Source organism: Melopsittacus undulatus, chromosome 8 (assembly GCF_012275295.1).
Source record: "Melopsittacus undulatus isolate bMelUnd1 chromosome 8, bMelUnd1.mat.Z, whole genome shotgun sequence".
Taxonomy (NCBI): Eukaryota; Metazoa; Chordata; class Aves; order Psittaciformes; family Psittaculidae; genus Melopsittacus; species Melopsittacus undulatus.
In genome coordinates, this window is record NC_047534.1 from 19,654,026 (window position 1) to 19,673,493 (window position 19,468).

Here is a 19,468-nt window from a genome sequence, read left to right on the forward strand (position 1 = left end):
TGAAGACTCATCACATTGTTTATTAGCACTGTGCTAAACATCTAGAATAAAAGTCTGTGACCAGAAATATCTTGTTCTGACCACAGGAGCATCTGTGACCATTAATCTTCCTGTTTAGCTCTGAACTGTAGTCCTGCTGGGGGGGGAGGGCGAACATGCGTGGTGGGAGTCCAACTACACTGCTAGTGATGCACCAAGGCAGTCTTTGCAGAAGGGGTTATTAGACCACGTTTGCAACCTTTGTTGGTCCTCATCAGAAAATAGAAAGTATATGTCGATTGTTAAAGATTGTCTGGCAATAGTACAGAAGAGGAAGCAGTTATCTGAAACCTGGGTTCTAGCTATATAGATACAAAAGATGTTAAGAACATTACTGATCTCTGACTCTATTACATGACCTCTGTGAATTCTTGGTTCATAATTCTTTTTCTTTGCCACCTCCTTTTCCAACCCAGGGCCAGTAGAGTGATTTGCTGCATCATACTGTTCCTGGTTGCTTGTGCCCCTGTGACATCCCCATGAGACACAGCCAGATGACATCCTTAGCTATACTCTGTCTGAAGGTATGTGTTTCCTGACCCTCCTTCCTTCCACAGTGGGTCTGCCCAAAAGCATATGACAATCATTTATTTAAGTGGTAGTGCAGAACTACATTCTCATGTGATCTTCCCAGTTTTCTTCTCTTTTTCCCTAGCCTTTTTTCCTTTGTGCTTTTTGAGGACAAGTGACACAAGGAAAGTCTTTATCTCATTTAAAAATCCATTTATTGGCATGTATTGGGTGCACAGGAGTTATTTCTTCATCTGAAGTGACTAGACTTGGTTCTTTGCATTTCAAAGGAGTGAATTTAACAGTAACACCAGAGAACTTTGGATGTTATGTCTGTGTAAGACAAGTTTATAAGAGTAAAGAATTAGGCTTGATTTCTTGAGCTCTACAGAATCCCTCTTGTTTTTGTCTCACTTGAAAGCAAGAAAGAGTGTTGTTCTTGAGGGAAGATGAGTGCTCCTGTCAGTAGTGAAGAAAACTACTGGTAATTGCATAGCTGTGCACTTATTAGTCATAGTAGACAAAGTCCTGTCTTGAAAATAAAAAAATAGGATAAATTTATTATTTATCCTTCACTTGTTCCTATTTATCCTTCAGGATAAATTCTGGGTGAGCAATGTGAATGTTTCTTATCTGGTATTTTTGTTCTGCCTTATTCTGCTTGAGTTTAAAGCCTTTTGACACATGGATATATGGTAGATCACCAAAAGCAAAATACATAAAAAAATCCAAGCTGTACCGTGTTGCCAAAAAATAAGAAGTCACAGCAACTATGGGGGGAGAATCTGGCTGCTTCTTGAATTGTAGAGAATGGGTCGTTCAGCCTGAAGGGCTTGGGCTTAGTTACAGTATGGGTGCAGGATGGTGGCTGTGTGTGACACTGATAAAGGATTTAATCTGCTTCAGGAGCAGAGTAGTAATATGTAGCATTGTGGTAGTGGCTGCCCTGCTTTTGAACTCAGGTGTGGAAAGCTAGTATTAACAAAGAATTAAAATGTGGTGAGGTTATTAGTTTTCTGATCTTCCATAGTCAGTACTGCAGTAGCTGAATATCTTTCTTTCAGTCTTTTTGCAAGTCATATAAATGACAAGCATTCCAAAACCTAACAAAACAGATCTATTATCTTCTCCTTGTTTGACCATCCACAGCTTGGTAGACTGTGATGTGATTTCTGGCATTCCTTCCTTCCCCCTAGGTTTCATCAGTTTTTCTTCCTCCTGAGAAAGACGTGTCTGTGTGACATGGGCATGCTTCTGTTCTAGATGGACTACTTGGACCCTTGTGGCACAGGTTTGGATTTCAAAGATGTGTTTTTTTTAATTGACTTTGTGTCTGTCCCAGACTGTGTCATCCTATCCTATCCTCAGTAGAGGGTAATAATGATACTTAGTCTCTTTTGTGGTTTTTTTGTTGTTGTTGTTGTTTGAAAGCAATTTGAAGCCTATGGATACTAAATACATTGTTAGTGCTGCTTGTCACAAAGAGAGTCACAGTTGCAAAGCCTAGCAGGCCAGCTGTGCACCTTGCTGGGTGCCCTGGCACTGTAGTGCAGTCTTTAACATTGGTGCAGCCTTAATGGCCTTCTGTTAGGAGTGTACCTTTTGCAGGCTTGAGGGAGGATGAAAATGAAAGGTGCCCTCTTCCCCTGTGAACCTTATGTTAGATTCTGACGTTGCAGGCTATTTCTGCCTGTAGGACTTGAACTTTGCTGTTTTACAGGACACACTGTGTCAAGCTGGGACAGGACCTCTTGCATCACCATTTTACGTTGCTGAACATGAAGGCGATGAGAACTGAGGTAGTGAAAGGTGCAAGAGGAACAAGGACTGTAGCCAGTGAGTTTCCACGCAGAGTAGCAGATTGTGTGGTTGTTTTGTGCACTGCTGGCCTGGTCGCTTGCGATGGCCCACGGAGGTGTGTGCTCCCACCCTGGGGAGCAGCACATGCTGTCTAGGAGGGCCCCGCGGTCCTTCCCGACAGCAAGCTCTGCGTACGGGATACTCCACTGGTATCTCTAAACGTGCCTTACCTTCACCAAGCACACTTCAAACGGGAATACAGACTGGAGAAACCCGCCTCACCGCGGGCTGTGGGAGGAGCGCCGTTTCGATCCGGCCTTGCCCGTCCGGTGCTGAGGTCCCGGTGCCATCCCCGCCGGGGGGCGCTGTGGCTGAGCTCGGTGGGCCGGGCCGCGGGGCGCGGCGGGGCGGGGGCAGGTGGCGCGGTGCCTGCTCGCCGGGAGCTGCCATGGAGGCTCTGGCGGTAAGAGGCCGGGAGGGATGCGGCCTGGGCGCCGCGGAGCCGGGCTGAGCCCTTCACCGCCTACCCTTCTCCTCACAGGGCGCCCCTGTGGCGGTCGCCGTGGCCGTGGTAGCTGCATCCGCCCTGCTGCTGCTGCTGCTCAGGAAGACGCGGCGGAGGGACGGCGGCCTCGTCACCCTGCAGGACCCGCTCGTTAAATACCCGCTGCGGCTGGTGGAGAAGGAGGTGACCGAGCGGCCGAATGCCTGAATCCTCTCCATGGGGCCCAGCTTTGGGCGCTGCTTCTGAGCCCATTCATTGCCCGGGGGCCGGTCGGGGGGGCTTGGTCCTTGGGCTCGGGGCAGTGTGATGGGAGGTTGGGGCCTCGGCCGGAGGGTGTGAGGGGCGGTGTGTCTTGGGCTGCCCCTCTGCGCTGCAATGTTTCTTGTGGGCAGAGCAGGATCCTGGAAAGCGTTTGTGCCAGCGCTACCGTGTTACACTTGTTCCAAGAGGAGGGTAGGCTCGTGTCTTTGCGTATGTAAGTCCTACTTTGGAGCTGTGTTTCTCACATCGTTTTTGCCCAGTGTGAATCAGCAAGAGGTAACCCTGACAGCCGGCGTTGAGGCACGTTGTGACTTGCCTGATCTTTGGCCACAGATGATGAAATGTGCTCATTGGCCTTGGGCGATGGAGGGTTTCCAGATTCTCTTTATGTAAAGGTTCTGTAGGGATTGCGCAGACAGGAAGACACTCCTTCTGGAATTAAAGAGGAAAAGACCTCTTAGAAACTTCTATTTAAACTTGATTTTCCAAAGCCATTTCTGATTCCATGCCTAGCATTTGGCTTGCATGCTAGCCAAGAACAGGCTTACTTAAGTGTATTGTGTTGTGTAGAGTTTGAAATTCAAGGCAGTGGTGATGTTGACCTCACTCTGATTTCATTTGTTTTGGATTTTAGGATATCAGTCATGATACGAAGAAATTCCGATTTGGGCTGCCTTCTCCAGGTCATAAATTAGGATTACCTGTAGGTAAGTACTGAAAGCACCTCGTTACATATATTTCTGGGTTTAGGAGTTATAACTGTACTAGGAGTTCTGACTGTTTGGAAAATTAAGGCTCAGCAAAGCAGGGAGTTAAAAGCTGCATCTGAATGCTGCCATGTCAGAGAGAAAGGCCAGATTTCCCAATGGGTTGTGTTTCTGATCTGTTGCGTGCTTTGTTCTGCTTGTGTGAAGTTGTGTGTTGTAGTTTAGAGCAAGAGCAGTGAAACTGAACTGGGTGTGATGGAGTTCATCACCAGTGAGGATATATAAGCAAGAATAGAATCTGTCAAAAGTTTTTTCTTATTTCTTATTTGCATTCTACTTCCATCTAGTACCCTCACTTTGTTGGTGACTGCCCTCAGGCTTTTGGCAAATACGGTTGCACTTGTAAATGAGAATGAGAACAGCTCTGCCTGGAAGCTTGTAACTATTCTGTGCAGAACAACGGGGAAAATACAGCTACTCCATATAGAAGATGCTGAAATACTCAGAAGCTTTTCCATTCATGTGCTTACTTTTCGTTTACATACATATGCATATAGCCTCCTCTTGCTTTCTGTTGCAAGAAGTTCATTTCAGACTAGGATTGTCTTCTTTCCCGTACCCTGCAAAACAGATGGCATTGAACCTTGGACTTGGTCTGTGCAGGGAAAGTCTCCCTTTCTGATCTGCAGATGTAGCCCTGTTTGGTTTGTACTGTGTTTTCACAGTTTCCTGTGCTCTATAGCAGGAGTCAGGGTTTGTCCATGCGGTGCTGCAGGCATAGCCTTCTTTTGTGTCCTTCCTGTCAAGGGCAGAAGTTTTCCTCCAGATTCTTATCTGGCTTGTATGGGAAAGTGTAATTGAACTGTCCACACTAACTAGACAAAAGATAAATGAATTGAGAAGTATCCTGTAGAGCTTGTGTTTATCCAGACTGTATTCTTAAAACTTTAGGAGTAAGATCCTAAAACTGTATGTGCCAAATTACTTTCTGGGAGATTCCTGCCTTCTGCTTTTTTACCAGGATCATTTTGCTAAAAATAGAAGTGTTTTCTGCCGGCACTGTTCCTACTCTTGTTTTTCCATACAGCTCTGTAGATCAGTGCAATCTGGCTGAGGAGATTACTCTTGGCAAGGAGTTTCAGTTCTTTTAATCAGCAGATTAAAAGGGTGCCTTTTAGAGTCTACCTCTTGGAGCGTTAGGTTGGGCAAAAAGCTGTCTGTGAACAGCAGTGTCCAATGCTGTGGTGGCTGCAGCATTACGGAGGTAGGGGTTACGGAGAAAGGAATATGACCCAATGCTTTGTTCTTGATGTCTTGGTGCAGAAACTCTGGGAAGTTTGCTCTGAGAGGCTGTTGCTGTTAAACCATAATACTTACTCCTTTGTGAGCTGGTGTACCCTTACTTGCACTTCACTGATAGATGTGAGAGCAGCGGAACCCAAAATACAGAGCACTTGTGAATGAGCAACCAAGTTTCTATATCACTATTTTATAATAAGTTTCCTACTTTTCTTGTGGCTTATCTTTGTAACATAGCAGCTGTCCTCAGTTACCCTGTGCTCCAGAAACTTTTGCTGCAAAAAGAGACTAAATGTTTTATACAGCATTTATTTGGTACAGACTTTCTCCATCATTGCTTGTGTTTAATGGTTTACAATACCTGCTTTTCTCTCCCATCTTTTCTTCCAGGGATGAAAAAATAAATGATATTGTAATTCTTTCTCCCCAGGCCAACATGTTTACCTTTCTGCAAAAATTGATGGGAATCTGGTCATTCGAGCCTATACCCCGGTTTCCAGTGATGAGACAAAAGGTTATGTTGATTTAATTATAAAGGTAAATTTTTATTTCCTTTAATTTAGATAAATTGCTAACTGGAATGACTTAATTTTAGGGCAGTATAGAGTTTGACTGATTGTCTTTCCAATAGGGTGACTGCATGGTAGACAGCTCATTTCACATTATCCTTGACTAGTGAGTTGTATCCTGTGTATCTGCTATGTCACAGAAAGACAGCAGAGGTAGGGTAGATGGAGAAGGGAATCAGTTCCTTGGCAGTACTGCAGGAACCTCCCTAATTATCTTTTAACTGGCAATGCATGAACAGAAATCCCTCTCCCTTGAGATGCCTATGTTGCTACTAACTGCTAATAGCTAAAAGTAGAAAACAAATCAATGAGAACTGCAATTTTTGGTGATGTTAGAGAGATTGTAATTATATTTCTGTAAGTGTCAGAAGTTATTGCTAATGTGTTTATTGATTAAGAAAATAGGATATGGAAGTAAGGGAAATCATGTAAGCTGGGGGGGAGTGCATGATGATTTGATCCAAGGACTTCTGGATTGTCTAATCCTTTTCTATGATAGAGTTTGTCCTTAGGCAAAAATCTGGGCTATTTTGTTTGCTCTGTTCTTCAAGTATGGTGAATTCTTACTAACTACATAATACTTATTATGTACTTTGAAAGGTGAAAAACTTACAACGTGTCTTGAGTCTCTGGGAAAGTCTTGAGAAGATGCAGCAATGCTGCTGTTTTCAGGAGTGATTACAAAAATGGAGTAACATAAGGTTCTAGCTGGAGCAGTAGTGAAGCAAGGGCACCAGTACATAATCTGGCTGCCACTATTCCCATTAGCCTGGCTGTTAGCAGAGAGCATGGGGACATGTATCTGACAGAGCATTTCATTTATTTGGCTGCTTCCTGTTGCAAGGTACGACAGGTAACTGGGAGCAAAGAACTGTCTCAGTTTCTTTCTCAGATGCTGAATTTCAGAACCTGCAATATTGTGTTCTACAGTCTTGTAATACTGTCTGCATGAAAGGTAGTGGGTGATACCATGCAAATTATTGCTTTTACAGGTCTACCACAAAAATGTGCATCCCAAGTTTCCAGAAGGTGGAAAGATGTCCCAGTACCTCAATGACATGAAGATTGGAGATACTGTTGATTTCAGAGGACCAAATGGGCTCCTCGTCTATAAGGGGGCAGGTACTGTAACATGAAGGTGGGAAAGCAAACAGGAGGACTTTGTGCTGGTTATCTTCAGTTTTATAAAACTTGATAACTTTGTAGCAAATCTTCTTTTTAAAAAAGTGTAAAAGAGAAAATCCACCTTTCCTGGTCTTGATCAAGAGCCCATCAGAGTTGATATGATGGAAAGGAGTAATTTGTGTGATAAGTAGGTGGTCTCACTTCTGGGACTATATCATGTCAAGAAATTACTATTGCATTATGCTACTGAGAAGGCTGCACTGGAAATAATACCTCAGCTATACATATGGAGGGAGATGTGCCCAGATGCTTCTTAACTAAGGGAGGCTGTGGCCTAAAATGCCCACTGAGAATCTCAGTGTTGTAACTGAATAACCTGCTGACTGAGAGCCAGCTCCATCTCATGATTAAACCTGTTGACTATCAGGAAATGAGTTCAGAGAAGTAACCCTCTTTCATGATGCAAGTGAAAGATTTTGTACTTATGCTGACTGAAAGGGACTGTGCACTTAATTCTTCCTTCCGGGGGATGTAAGTGCTCAGTGCTTCTCTGGATAGTGACCTTTCATGATGACAAATATACTAATGAATCTGTTACACCTCAGGAAACAAGTGATGCATGTTTTGCAAACATTCCTTTCTGCTCTGCTTTGGCTGCTATAAAAAGTAGTAGCTAGGGAAGCTTGTTACTAGTTACTTATCTCTTAAGACTGGAATATGTCAAGTGCTTTCCATATAAAATGCTTTTTATGGGCTTTTCATTTGGCTCGGTCCTTGAAGATTAATTCAGTCACAATTCTGTGGTAGCAGTGGTGTACCCAGGTGTAGAGCAGCAATGGCCAAGATGGTCTCTTCACAGGATAGCAGGGAGTCACCCAGCTTACTGTGGGTGTCATGGGGGATCTCAGTGGCTGGAAGAGAATTACAGTAATAAAATCTTTGCAGGGGTTCTTGCTTGATGCTGGTTTAATTATAACTCCATTGAGAGTGTACACACACAAATGGCAAAATCCATAGTGCAAGTGAGGATGATGATGTCTTAAGAAACCTCTTTCTCTGTCGTAGGGGCTGTGGTTACCTTTAGCTACCACCAATGTTCCCAGATGCCTAGTTGTGTTCTAGGCATGATGTGGGACTCTTCTTCAGGGACCATAGCAATAGGACAAGTGGTAATGGGTTTGAACTTAAACAGGGGAAGTTCAGGTTAGGTATAAGGAAAGGAAGAAGTTCTTTCCTGTGAGGGTGGTTACCCACAGAGGTGGTGAGTGCTCCATCCCTAGCAGTGTTCAAGATCAGGCTGGATGGGGCTTTGCGTGACACGGTCTAGGGTGAGGCATCCCTGCCCATGGCAGGGAGTTTGGAACTAGATGATCTGAAGGTCCTTTCCAACCCAAACCATTCTATGATTCTATGTGGGAATCCTGGAGTTTATTATGAATGATGTTGCACAGCAGGGAAGGAATAGATCAGTTGTTCAATGATTGGAGTTTTTAGGGACAAAGAGGTTTTAACTCTTTGTGCTCACTGCTGTGGTGAGTCCATTCAGCATTTCCAGATCTGTCCTAATTGCTAGCATATAGCAATCCATGTTTGTTTTGGAGTTAATATACCTATAGGTTTTGAATATTTCTTCTAGGTACCTTTCTTATCAAGCCTCATAAGAAGTCTGAAGCAGAGAAGAAGTTTGCAAAACATCTTGGGATGATAGCTGGAGGAACAGGTAAAAATATTCACATCCTGTGGAATGTCTAGAGAGCAAAGGTATCTTTATGGGTATGTGTGAGAAGTATCAAACATGGTACTTCAGCAGCAGAGCACTGACACCTGTATTTCTTTTTCTAGCAACACTGAAGCTTTCCAGTGGCTTGAGCTCAGTCCTGGGAGCTAGAAACTTCAGAGTTTTGATTTACAGTGTGACCTCTGAGAAGTCACTGTCTCTCTGAGCTTCAGTCTCAATGACCAAAAATGTTTTAGGAGAATATCTTGGAGGCAAAATGGCTGTATGTGATAGAGAATGCTGAAGAGCAAAGCCCCAGATGGAAGTGTTGTGGGCTTGGATTGGTTGGGTGGGGATTTTTTTAGACTATTTGTAATGGTAGAATCCCCCAAGCTCTGCATTTGTCCCTGTGCAAACTAAGCTTCCGCTGAAGACTGAGGGAAGGCAGCTTTGATACTGAAACTGCAGCCACAGAAAGAAGTACCCAGTTTTTAACCACTCTGTTTTTTAACAGGAATAACTCCGATGCTGCAGCTGATTCGTCGTATCACAAGTGATCCCAAGGACTCCACAAAATGTTACCTTCTTTTTGCTAATCAGGTGAGTGTACTGACCCATCTGTTTGTCCTTCTTTAATAGCCTACCTTCTCTGCTGGCCTCTGAGCTTCCTGAAGTGATGGACATTGACTCCTGGAGAAAATTCTGCTTTGCATGTTTCATACTCTTCCAGTGTCCTTGGGTTTGTGAATTTCACCTAACTGTTTATGAGAAAATTTTATGAGATGGGACATTTAAAAATGATCAGCAGAGGGAGGAGCAGGAGATGGTTATTATTTAAGCTCTTAACATAATGTCTTGGAGTAAAACAACTTAAAGAGAAACTGAATAAAAAAAATGATCTGCAAGACCCTTTATAAGTACTTGGATGGTGCTCTCGCAGTTCCCTTGATCTCATTTGTTTTGAAGATCACTCCTTATAGTTTCACTTGTACTCCCTAATTCCTATATTAGGGAATAAATACTGTGAACAGATCCTGATCTCTCTACTCATTTTACTCCTTTGCTGATTCCACGGAAGATTTTGTTCAGTTAGTCTGTTTCTGCAGTTAACCTTCACCATGCTGGTATACAGGGCCACATCTGCCAGGCTCAGAAACAAAGTCAGCTAATTGTGATTTCACCCTGAATTTAAAAGTTGTTAAATTGCCATCTTTAAGTCAGTGTTTAGGTGGCTATTAAGTCTCATAGGCTGTTGTTCCTGATCTGAATTTACAGAAGCCTTTAATGATAATAGCTATTGTGCATGGGGGGAAAAAAAACCCACTTGGTTTTGGTTTGAACAAATTATTACTGCCTTTGTCCTTTTGAATTGCCAGATGAGCTCACCTTAGAGGGCACCTTGAGGTGGGTTGGACCTAAACTGCGGTCTCATTTTGCAGACAGAGAAAGATATATTACTGAGAGCTGAGCTAGAAGATATTGCTAAGAGGCATCCTGATCAGTTCACACTTTGGTATACACTGGACAGACCTCCACAAGGTAAGCTGCTGGTACACACTGGAAGTGTGTTTGCTGGTCACTGTTTCATTTGTGTTCAAGAGGCCAGTAGTATAATACCAAATCCTCCTGTCTTACACTTCTAAATGACAAAGATGCCCCTCAGAAAGAAGTCTTACCATAACACCTCTTTTGAATAGTGATCTTAACCAGGTAGGTCTTAGAAAGTGAACTAAAATTAACTTCTCTTAGGTCAGACAAGTTATTCCGTGGATCTTCTGATGTATTCTGAGAGGTGCCAGTTTTGTGGGTTTTCAGTAAAAGTTACAGCCCTGTTTCGAGCTATTTCTTCAATCAGGTTATGTTAGCATTTTGTTGGCATTAAATTGCTTAATACTTGTAAATAGTGCAGGCACATCTTTGTTTTGCAGCAGCTCTAGATTAGATTCTGGTAAAACAAACAGAGCTGCCGTGTGTATAGATAAAGACATTAACTGTAGGCTGGTGTAGCACTGAATTAGAAATGGAGGGAAGGGTTGAATTTACTGAATCTTTCCTGACACTTGGGTAGTCATGTTTGCTGCTGTTGTGATTTGAGCTTTTGTTTAACAAACATAAGAGCCAAACTGAGTCAGACTGAAGTTCTGTGCCTGATGTCAGCAACAGCCATGAGTAGAAGGCCAGAAAATGCCTTGTTACTCTTCCAGTCTTTAATATTTCTCAGTTCTGAGCCAACTACAGCTACAGTAACACTCACTGGACTACTTCTGTAAGAACTTAGTGTGTCTCATTTGGAGCCCACCTGAGTTTTTTAGCAGTCTGTTTTGTTAGCGGTTTCACAGGATTAGCACTTTTGTGTGACGAATGACATCCTCTGGTTTGCATTTGCCTCCTAATTCATGTGTTGCAAGTGAGTATGAATAGGTGCCTGTCAACTGTCTTCACATTACTAATTTTACAGACATCTGTCAATGGTGCCTGCTGCCCCATCTCCTGTACACTGACAGCTGCTGGTCTCCCCTCACAGCAGTGATTATGTACCTTTACTCATCCTTGTTCCCACAATCTTTTCCAGCTTTGCTGTGTCCCTTTTTAAGCTGAGCAGCTCAGCACTGCACAGTGGCAGTCAAGATGCAGGCAATCTCAGTTTTTACTTTCCCTTACCTGATACTCCATAACATTTTACATGCCTTTTAACTACTGCAATTTTTGTAACCCCCATATCTTTCTCCTGATGATCTTAAAGCATGTACTTTTTAATGTGAAAGCAGGACTATTTTCCCTACTTGGCTCACTTTAAATGGCAGATGCATTCAATAATATTACTGCTTAAAATAATTTAGCATTTCTTTCCTCATCTTTTTTCTTAGCCCTTTACACAGCAGGACTTTTGTCATCATCAAACTTTGTCACCTCATCACTGCATGTGTTGGATGGCACAGGTCTCAATCTCTCTCTCTACACAACTGTCCCAGGTGACCTCTTTTCACTGGAGAAGCTAATTTAATTTACTCTCTCTGTTTATTCCTACCTGCTGTCTAATTTCTTTTAAAACTATCATTTATTGAGAACTTCCATATCTTATCAATGAGATCCTTGTTACCCACATGCTTCTTGTTCCTGTGGAAGGGGACCATTAGGTTTGAGCTCAGTGAGAGACTTAACCCTCTTTTGGCTTGCACAGTGATAGTGGCTTAACTTCACTGATTCTACAGCTACTTTGCAAGTACAACACAGGCTTCAGACTGTTTAGAGGTTCAAGTTAACAGTTTAATCTCTCTGTTTCAGATTGGAAGTACAGTTCTGGCTTCATCACTGCGGAGATGATTCAAAGCCACCTCCCTCCCCCTAGCAAGGAGACACTGGTTCTCCTATGTGGGCCACCACCCATGATTCAGTTTGCCTGTCAGCCCAACCTGGACAAACTTGGCTATCCCAAGAGCAGTACATTTTCTTATTAACACTGATGTCATCTGATACTTTTTCCTAAGTACTGTGTGTTTTCCTACAGGAACAACTGGTATGTAACTGCAGTATTTTTGTGTGTGTGTTTCTTAACAACTTAAAAGAATTCATGTAGTTTATAACTTCACAATTACCTTTGCATATTTTAATACTATGAAATTGAGAGATCATCTTGAATTGTGTGGAAGTAATTTAGTTTAACCTCTTAAGTTAGTATGACATGTTAGTTCTGAGAAACAAAACAATTAAGAGTAATTGGAAAGGTAGGACAGAAATAAAACCACTTGTTTGTTAATGTGGGTATGGAATTTGGGAGAGGGCTGTGAAGCAGGCCTGGCATTGTTTGATGGTGCTCTGCAGGTAATTAATTCAGGAAATCCTGGGGAGGACAGTACAAACAACAGTTTTTTTCCCCCTCCCCTTTGTTTTTTTCATGTTGCTTCACACCCTTTCCCAGGACTAACAACTGAAAGAAGTGAGCAGAGTTTGGGCAACATGCAAATTGCCTATTATTGTAACAGAAATTCTCACTAGTATGAAATTTATTTGGAAAGATTAAATAACTTCATGCTGTCTTCTGATAGCCTTAGCTAAATCACTGCCAAATGCATGGAGAAGTTCTGGGCTGCATATATAGACATGACTACTGTTGTGGTTCCATTTGAATGGTATGCCCTACATGCACTGCTTGCTCTTTTGGCAGCTTCAGAAATCTCCTTTGTTTATGAGAAAACACTGTTTCTTACTTTCTGTTGCAAGCTATGCTGAGGTGATCTTATACCTGGGTAATCATCTTAATGTTTTTACCACATACATAGCGTTTAATTCTTAGCCTTCAGCACCTGAAGTACTGTACTCTGCATGTTCATCTCTGGGAATTAGTTTATCCTGCAGTTGTTTCAAGGTCTGACAGATCTCTGAGTCAGAAGATTTGTGATGTCAGGGGCTAATGAATATGTTTACTAAATATTTTTATTCATATAAAACAAAACAAAAGGAATCTACTAGTTAAAGGGTTTTGTACTTCATTGGTTCATTTGCAGCAGCGATGAAAAGACAGACCTAGAGTTTCATACTGCTGATTCTGTCCCAGGTAAGAGATCAACCACATGTGTGTTTCTGTTAGAATCATGCCACAGTCAGCAAGAGATGGACGAACATTCAGCATTTATTCATAACAGTCAAAAAAATAAGCATTTATGCCAGTGTTATGCTAGTTAGGATTTCTTACTTAGATACATGTATTAAAAATACCAATAACTTTATAGATTGACTATTCACAGCCAAGTTAGCAGAACACCACACTGAGTTATAAATATATCGTCAAAAGAAAACTGAAAATCTGCTTGGAATATCCCAATGATATTCTCTGTTAGAACAGCTTACCTTATTTGTAGTGCTGTAACAAGTCTGGTGGCTAATTAAACCAACAAAGTATTTCAGATGCCCATAGCACACAGTTGCTAGTGATGATTGCATTGCCAGATGGGAGATGTACTGGACTGGTACATTCAGTACCTTTTATTAAGCATTTTTAGTTGGCTGATGTGTAGACTGATTTCTTGTTCCTTTGAATTTTCCATTATAATTTCATTGTTCAAGTGATTGAAAAATAATTTGCTTTGGCTTTACCATTTTGTACAATAAAATCGTGTTCAGCTTCTAAAATCTGACTATACAGTGCAGGGTCTCTCATGAGAGGCTCAGGGATTGAGAAGCAGAATAGGTCACCTTTAACAAGTGCCACTGACGGCTCTGGAAGAGCTGTTGTTGCATACCTGGGACAGTACCAGAGATTTCCCCTTTATCTGCAACATGTAAACCAACACCCTGCAGGGGAAAGAGTAATGCACACCAACCATATGCTTGCTGGGTCTTTACAACTGAGGCGATTTCTTCTCTGGCATTTCCCTGTTAACTAAGATAAGTTAATTCATTATTAATACATGAGAGGCACATGTCAACTGATGCCACAAGTAACAACTGCTGTAAAGGAGCCACCTTCACCTGCGAACTGCCCCTCAGCTGAGCAACGAGAGACTGTGTTTTCCTCTTTCACAGTGCTGCAGTCCTGCCTAGCTCAGTAGAATAGCAACAGCTCTCTTTTGTCAGCTGTTTTAAAGAAACAAATATTTATTTTATTAAGGTGCTTGCCTGATGCTCCTTAGTGGCATTTTACACTTCACAAAGCAATAATGTTTGTCTCCTCTTGCTAAACAAAGTATTCTATGATAATTAGACATAGCTGGAATGAAGAGTGCTGTTTACTTTCAGTTCTATCATTTATAAGACCATCAGTTGTCATGCAAACATTACAGAAGTGTTTCTACTGTAGTCTGCAGTCCTCAGGACTGTTTGCAGCCATACGTTTAATTAAGAAATAGGTTTATTACCATTCCTGTCTTCCTGAGAGCCAGTACTGGGTTTCAACCAGGTATGGGGCTGAAACCTGGTCTGAACCATTTTGACTGTTCAGAAGGCTTATGAACATCCTGATGCTTGCACACGTACATCAGCACTAGCCATTTTGGACAAAACATCAATGTACAGACAGAGCCCATCCAGTCATTCCAATTAAAGAACTGTCATGTAAAACCAGGCAGTGGATCATGCTGGAAATTCTGTGGTACTCACCCTACAGAGTGCAGCAAACACCTTTCTTAAAGTTACATTTTACATTAATTAGATGTTGTGATTTCTCCTTGATAGTGACCATCTTAGTGCACATATAAAAATCACAATTAAAAAAACATCACGTCAAATGAAGCACCAGCTTTTGAATACATCAGTTTCTCTGGCAGCCTCAAAGTTACATATCCTGCTGGAGTTGTTCAGCATCTTTTTGAGTTAGGTCAAGATTTATGAACATGCCATCTTGACATCATCCTGATAAAAGCAACACCTTGATGGATACCATTACGTTCTAGTCTTCCCTTTCTACACTGCACTTACTTACTTAGATAAAAAGAGGGCAGGACATGTGCTAATGAAAGGGGTGAGAGATTAAAATCTTTTCATGGGAAACAGTCTCTGGCAGGACTGCAGTAGTAGTTGGTGAGGCAGTACCCACCAGCATCCATCTGAATGTCTAGGTAGCTCTGATTAGTCCACATGGTACAACAGAGTATTATGATTCCTGCATTACAAATTAATTATAAAAATAAAAAATGACAAAAGATCTTCCATAAACAGTATATAAACATACCATGGAAAAGATGACTGAATAAAAGGGTGGTGCCAGCCTCAGCTTTCCAGTCTGCTGTATTCTCTCTCAACACTTATTTCACATTATGCAGTAAAGAAAATCGTGTGGAGGAGAGTTACTTGTATCACATTGCTACATTGACAGTACTAAATGCTCTGTGGTAAGTGTAATTGGCAGAAAAGAGGTAAAGCTTTTCTGTAGACGCATCAAGCTTTTCCTGTCCGCCCCTCTGGACAGGCATGAGGTATTAGTAGTGTTCTTCCTGGTCACACTGAAGCATCATCTCCAGTCTTCAAAGGTAGGTGTTAAAAATCTGCTGTCATTCAACATTTCATCTTGGCTTAACATTGTCTGAAAAAACAAGGTACGAATGAATAAGCATATTCATTTAGAGTCCTATGGTTAAACAAATCCAACTGCAGTGAGATCAGATTCATAACAGAGGGGATTAGAGCCACCTCGAATTAAAAGGAATTTCTTAAATGCAGCTTTAAATGAGCTATTGTTTGCCTTAGGGGACTCTCTCAAAGATGTTGTGTTGCATATTACTCTGCTTTGTTATGTAATTCTTCATTATACCTTTTAGTCCACATGTTAATTAGTTGCTAATTAATTAAGTCAGGAATTAGTGGTAGTTGGGTTTTTGTTTGTTTTTCATTGAGTTTTTGCTCATGTAAATTTCCTAGTCTGTATCTCTTTGTGACTGAGGCATTCAATGGTGGTTACTTAAAACCTTTGAAGAATTGTTTTCATTTAAGGGGATGTATATCTGTCATTGAGTTAAGAGAAATTCATGAAAACTTAAAGTAGCCTTAAAGGAAACTTGATTTCTAGTGGAATTTATAAGCAGCGTGGTTTTCCACTGTGAATGTGCAACCAGGCTATAGAGGTTAATTTACTCTTAACTACCACCAGCAACGACCAACTTGCACTGAATTCCGGCAGAATACATTTGTTACTTTAAAACAAGAACGGATTAGTACATACCGTAAGATGGCTTATGCCTTGAGAAAGAGCCCCTATTTGCATTACCGTTCCTTCTGAATGTTCCATCTGTAAAAGTATTCAGGAATGAATTCAAATCAGTACATGCAATTTTATTCACTCTGTGCATCTTTGGGAGGTATCTGTGCCTGGACAAGTGAAGTTGTGGGAAGTTTAAAAGTTCCGATTTCTGCACGTTCACTAAAAAGCCTCCATGCTAGAAGGTATATGAGAAACATTTAACTGTAGGAAGAGTGAGTCCTGGTCAAGAAAGACTGATTTCATGAAACTTGAGCTGTAATTTGCAGAAGGAAAGAAAAAGCTTAAGTGATACTGTCAATAGAGAATAACATTCTCCTGATGGTGTAACACTTCTTATACTTCTGGCAGTTGTCTTTGACAGGCAAGAAGCAAGAGTCCTTCATGATACAGTCCTTCATGATACAGTGATAAAAGGTTATCACTTCTAAGGAACTGCGATTTCCCTGCATGACTGCATGCTCATAAGTCCCACGTAACTGGAAGACCATGCTCCTAGGAGAAAATCCAGGATTTTGGTACTGCCTGAACAAGTGCTTAGTGTAAGCTCTTGGCTCAAAGTTACTGCAGTCATTGCAAAACTCTTCACTGTGCAAGCACAAACCCATGCACAGTTACAGTCAGGATTTGGTACTGGCCCTGCTGAGGAACAGTACTTCATTTTACTAAGGTAAAACTTTCAATTAACATTGAAAAAGATAATGGTTAGGTGAAGAACACAAATGATGAGATGTTAGATGCAGGAAACCATGCAGATGAAAAATTACCTTCACAGTTAGTCTTTTCAATTTTGTGACCATTCTCTTATCAGGCTTAAAATGTTTTTATCATGTCAGGCACTACTGGAGATAGGGCAGTTCACCCCAGCTGCCCTTGTCTGGCTCTTGTGTGTTGATGAAGTTCACACAAGGCTCCATGAGCTCCAGTTTTTCAGGGTTTACATCCCTTTACACACAGCAAAGTTGAATAACGCTTTATGGGTTTTAGTCTTCCTCATTAGTCTGTGTGATGTCTGGAGAGTTTCATGCACAAGTTCACTACTACATAAGAAAAGTGAATTATTTCAGTACTGGTTTATTAATAGTCTTGTTCTACGCATTGCTTTCACATACACCCTTGTAAGCAAAACTACTGCCCACTGTACATAATGAAAGAAAAATTCAGTTGAATTCTTTGATTAATGTCCATTAAAAATATAAAATCCAGTTGCTGTTTAATATATAACTTGATAGCTTTGTACAAATCAGTCCAAATAACTTTATTACATTTAAAAACCACCCATAAAGATCAGGAAAAAACTAGTGTGCCATATTGAGATTATGAAAGCTAGAAGTACAAGTCGTGTGCTTCCTGCCACCACCACCTTAATTGTTAAAATACATCAATCTTCATAGTGTAAAGGTATCATATACCTGAAAAAGGGCTTGAAGATGGATGTGTTTATGTGATATTGATTAAAAAAATTAACCTGACATTCTTAGGATAGAACTCTTTCTAGTGTCCACAGCCAGTACTTTCTCAGTAAGTTCATGCGGATGCAGCAAATACTTTGTTACATGCTAACATTTGGTTATTTGCAAGCTTTGGAATGCATGGAGAAGATGAGATGAGAATGGCATCAGTCTGTCTGTCCCACCTGATCCAGCTCCCTGTCAGTGACAGGACTAAGGCCTTTGTATCCACCATAGTTTTTCTGAGAACCATTTGCAGCACCTGGGTTTGTATCCATAGGACAAATGTAGTCTGTTGATTCATCAAATTTCTTTTTCCTTAAATTTCCAAAATGTGAAAATCCAAGTTTCTTTGGCTAAAACAAGAAGACAACACAGGAAGTTTTGAATAAGAAAAATAAAGCTGCCCTTTAAACATTCAACACCCTCTTTTTTTTATCTGCTGCTATACCATAGTCCTTCAAGTACGTAGATTCTGAATTAAATCAATTCATTTTCAAAGCCAGAGTTATAGTTGATGTTAAGTACATTTAGGTAGCATTCCTTCTAAGAAAAGATGGAAGGTAAAAAGAAGCCAATGGGATTGCATGATTATTTCAGGAGCTGATTTAAACAGGTAAACATAAATGAATTCTAGATACTGAAGCATTTAAGGAAAACATAACATTACTCCTTCTAGAGCTGACCTCTCCCTGGCCCACGCTTGCTCCTTATTTTCTCTACAAGACAGGAGAGAGGAAGTCTGAAATTCCTAAGTACCTCCCTTTTGAAAGCAGGACATACCCGGACTTTGGCAGTGGTGGTCAGAGGTGTGTATGCTGTGGACTCTGTTATTTCTCTCTTTTCTTGTTGAGCCTCTGGCCCAATTAATATGTTGAAATTGGTTGTCAGGTGCCGCCGCAGCAGAGTCTTCTGAGGGGGAATATTCAGCAGCATCGCCAGCGTGTCACCATTGAAGCGAGGTTCCAGAAGCTGTTAAAATAGTGGCAGAATGGGGGTTTTTACATGGTTAAATATTTGCAATAAGAAGCCATTACAGTATTTGTCAGAGGAATTTGTCATTGCTAAGCTGTCTACGTTTACTTTTATAACTCACTCATGATACAATATTAAGGTTTAAATGGGAAATACATGAATGTGGACACAAAGCTGCAGAACTTGATCGTATTTGTATTTACCATCAAACTTTATATTTGATTGGATTGCATGAGTTTGTTTTCAGAATTTTCTGCCCTCCTCAGAGTATAAACTGAATCTTAGCACATATTTTTGTATTTCATTTTTGCAGAATTTCTGCAGCACTAGAATCAGGGTATTTCAGAAGTGTGACTTTATTAAGCTGCAAACAGTTCTGAATATTTGGAATTAAACCCCATCATTCCTGACTGCCAGCAAGACTGCTGTGAGTTCAGGACATCATTTGCTGTGGCTCAGAATTCTAGTAAAACTGCTCCAAGAAACACACGATGATGATTTATTAATAAGTAACTTTCCCATGGTAGTACAGTTTGGGGTTTGGTTGGCTTGCTTTTTTAATGTACTGCTGTTAGACACTCATGCACAGCTCAGCTTGCATTATAAAACTTGGTTTAGCAGTTCCTTTCTATTTTAGCTTTCCTTTATAAAATTAAGACATATGGATCAAATAGGTACTTTACAAGGCCTGATCATGCTGTTGTATCGTAGAGCTGTTTCCTCTGGCTGGACAAACACCAGGTAAAACATGTTTTATGTTACAGTTTGTCAGTTTTCAGTGGATGTGTAGTAAAATGTTCAAATAAATGTGAAGAAGTCT

The 19,468-nt window shown here is 41.1% G+C and overlaps 2 protein-coding genes and 1 long non-coding RNA gene across 15 annotated transcripts in view; 2 read left to right on the forward strand and 1 right to left on the reverse strand.

Annotated features, from left to right (window-relative positions):
* Window positions 1–304: 304 nt before the first annotated feature.
* Window positions 305–2,382, forward strand: LOC117436616 (uncharacterized). Its single transcript, XR_004549948.1, has 3 exons — window positions 305–563; window positions 1,746–1,840; window positions 2,270–2,382. It is a non-coding gene; the product is annotated as an uncharacterized lncRNA (long non-coding RNA).
* Window positions 2,383–2,753: 371 nt separating this feature from the next.
* On the forward strand, window positions 2,754–13,431 carry LOC101875112 (NADH-cytochrome b5 reductase 2). The gene is made up of 9 exons (XM_005150629.4): window positions 2,754–2,812; window positions 2,891–3,037; window positions 3,750–3,822; window positions 5,552–5,658; window positions 6,683–6,812; window positions 8,452–8,535; window positions 9,047–9,132; window positions 9,972–10,071; window positions 11,818–13,431. The coding sequence occupies exons 1-9, from the start codon at window positions 2,798–2,800 to the stop codon at window positions 11,988–11,990; spliced, it is 915 nt and encodes a 304-aa protein (XP_005150686.2). The 5' UTR covers window positions 2,754–2,797; the 3' UTR covers window positions 11,991–13,431.
* The window catches only part of PPFIBP2 (PPFIA binding protein 2), a 105,109-nt gene continuing 98,785 nt past the window's right edge, over window positions 13,145–19,468 (reverse strand). For 11 of the 13 annotated variants that reach the window (XM_034065799.1, XM_031050439.2, XM_031050437.2 and 8 more), the window contains 4 exons: window positions 18,457–18,645; window positions 17,859–18,029; window positions 16,187–16,252; window positions 13,145–15,550 (listed from right to left, as the gene is read on the reverse strand). In XM_034065799.1, the coding sequence (XP_033921690.1) occupies window positions 15,479–15,550; window positions 16,187–16,252; window positions 17,859–18,029; window positions 18,457–18,645 (498 nt within the window). In that variant the 3' untranslated portion in view covers window positions 13,145–15,478. Of the gene's footprint in view, window positions 16,253–17,267; window positions 18,030–18,456; window positions 18,646–19,468 lie in introns of those variants that run through there. The other 2 variants (XM_031050440.2, XM_031050441.2) reach the window with 2 other exon arrangements.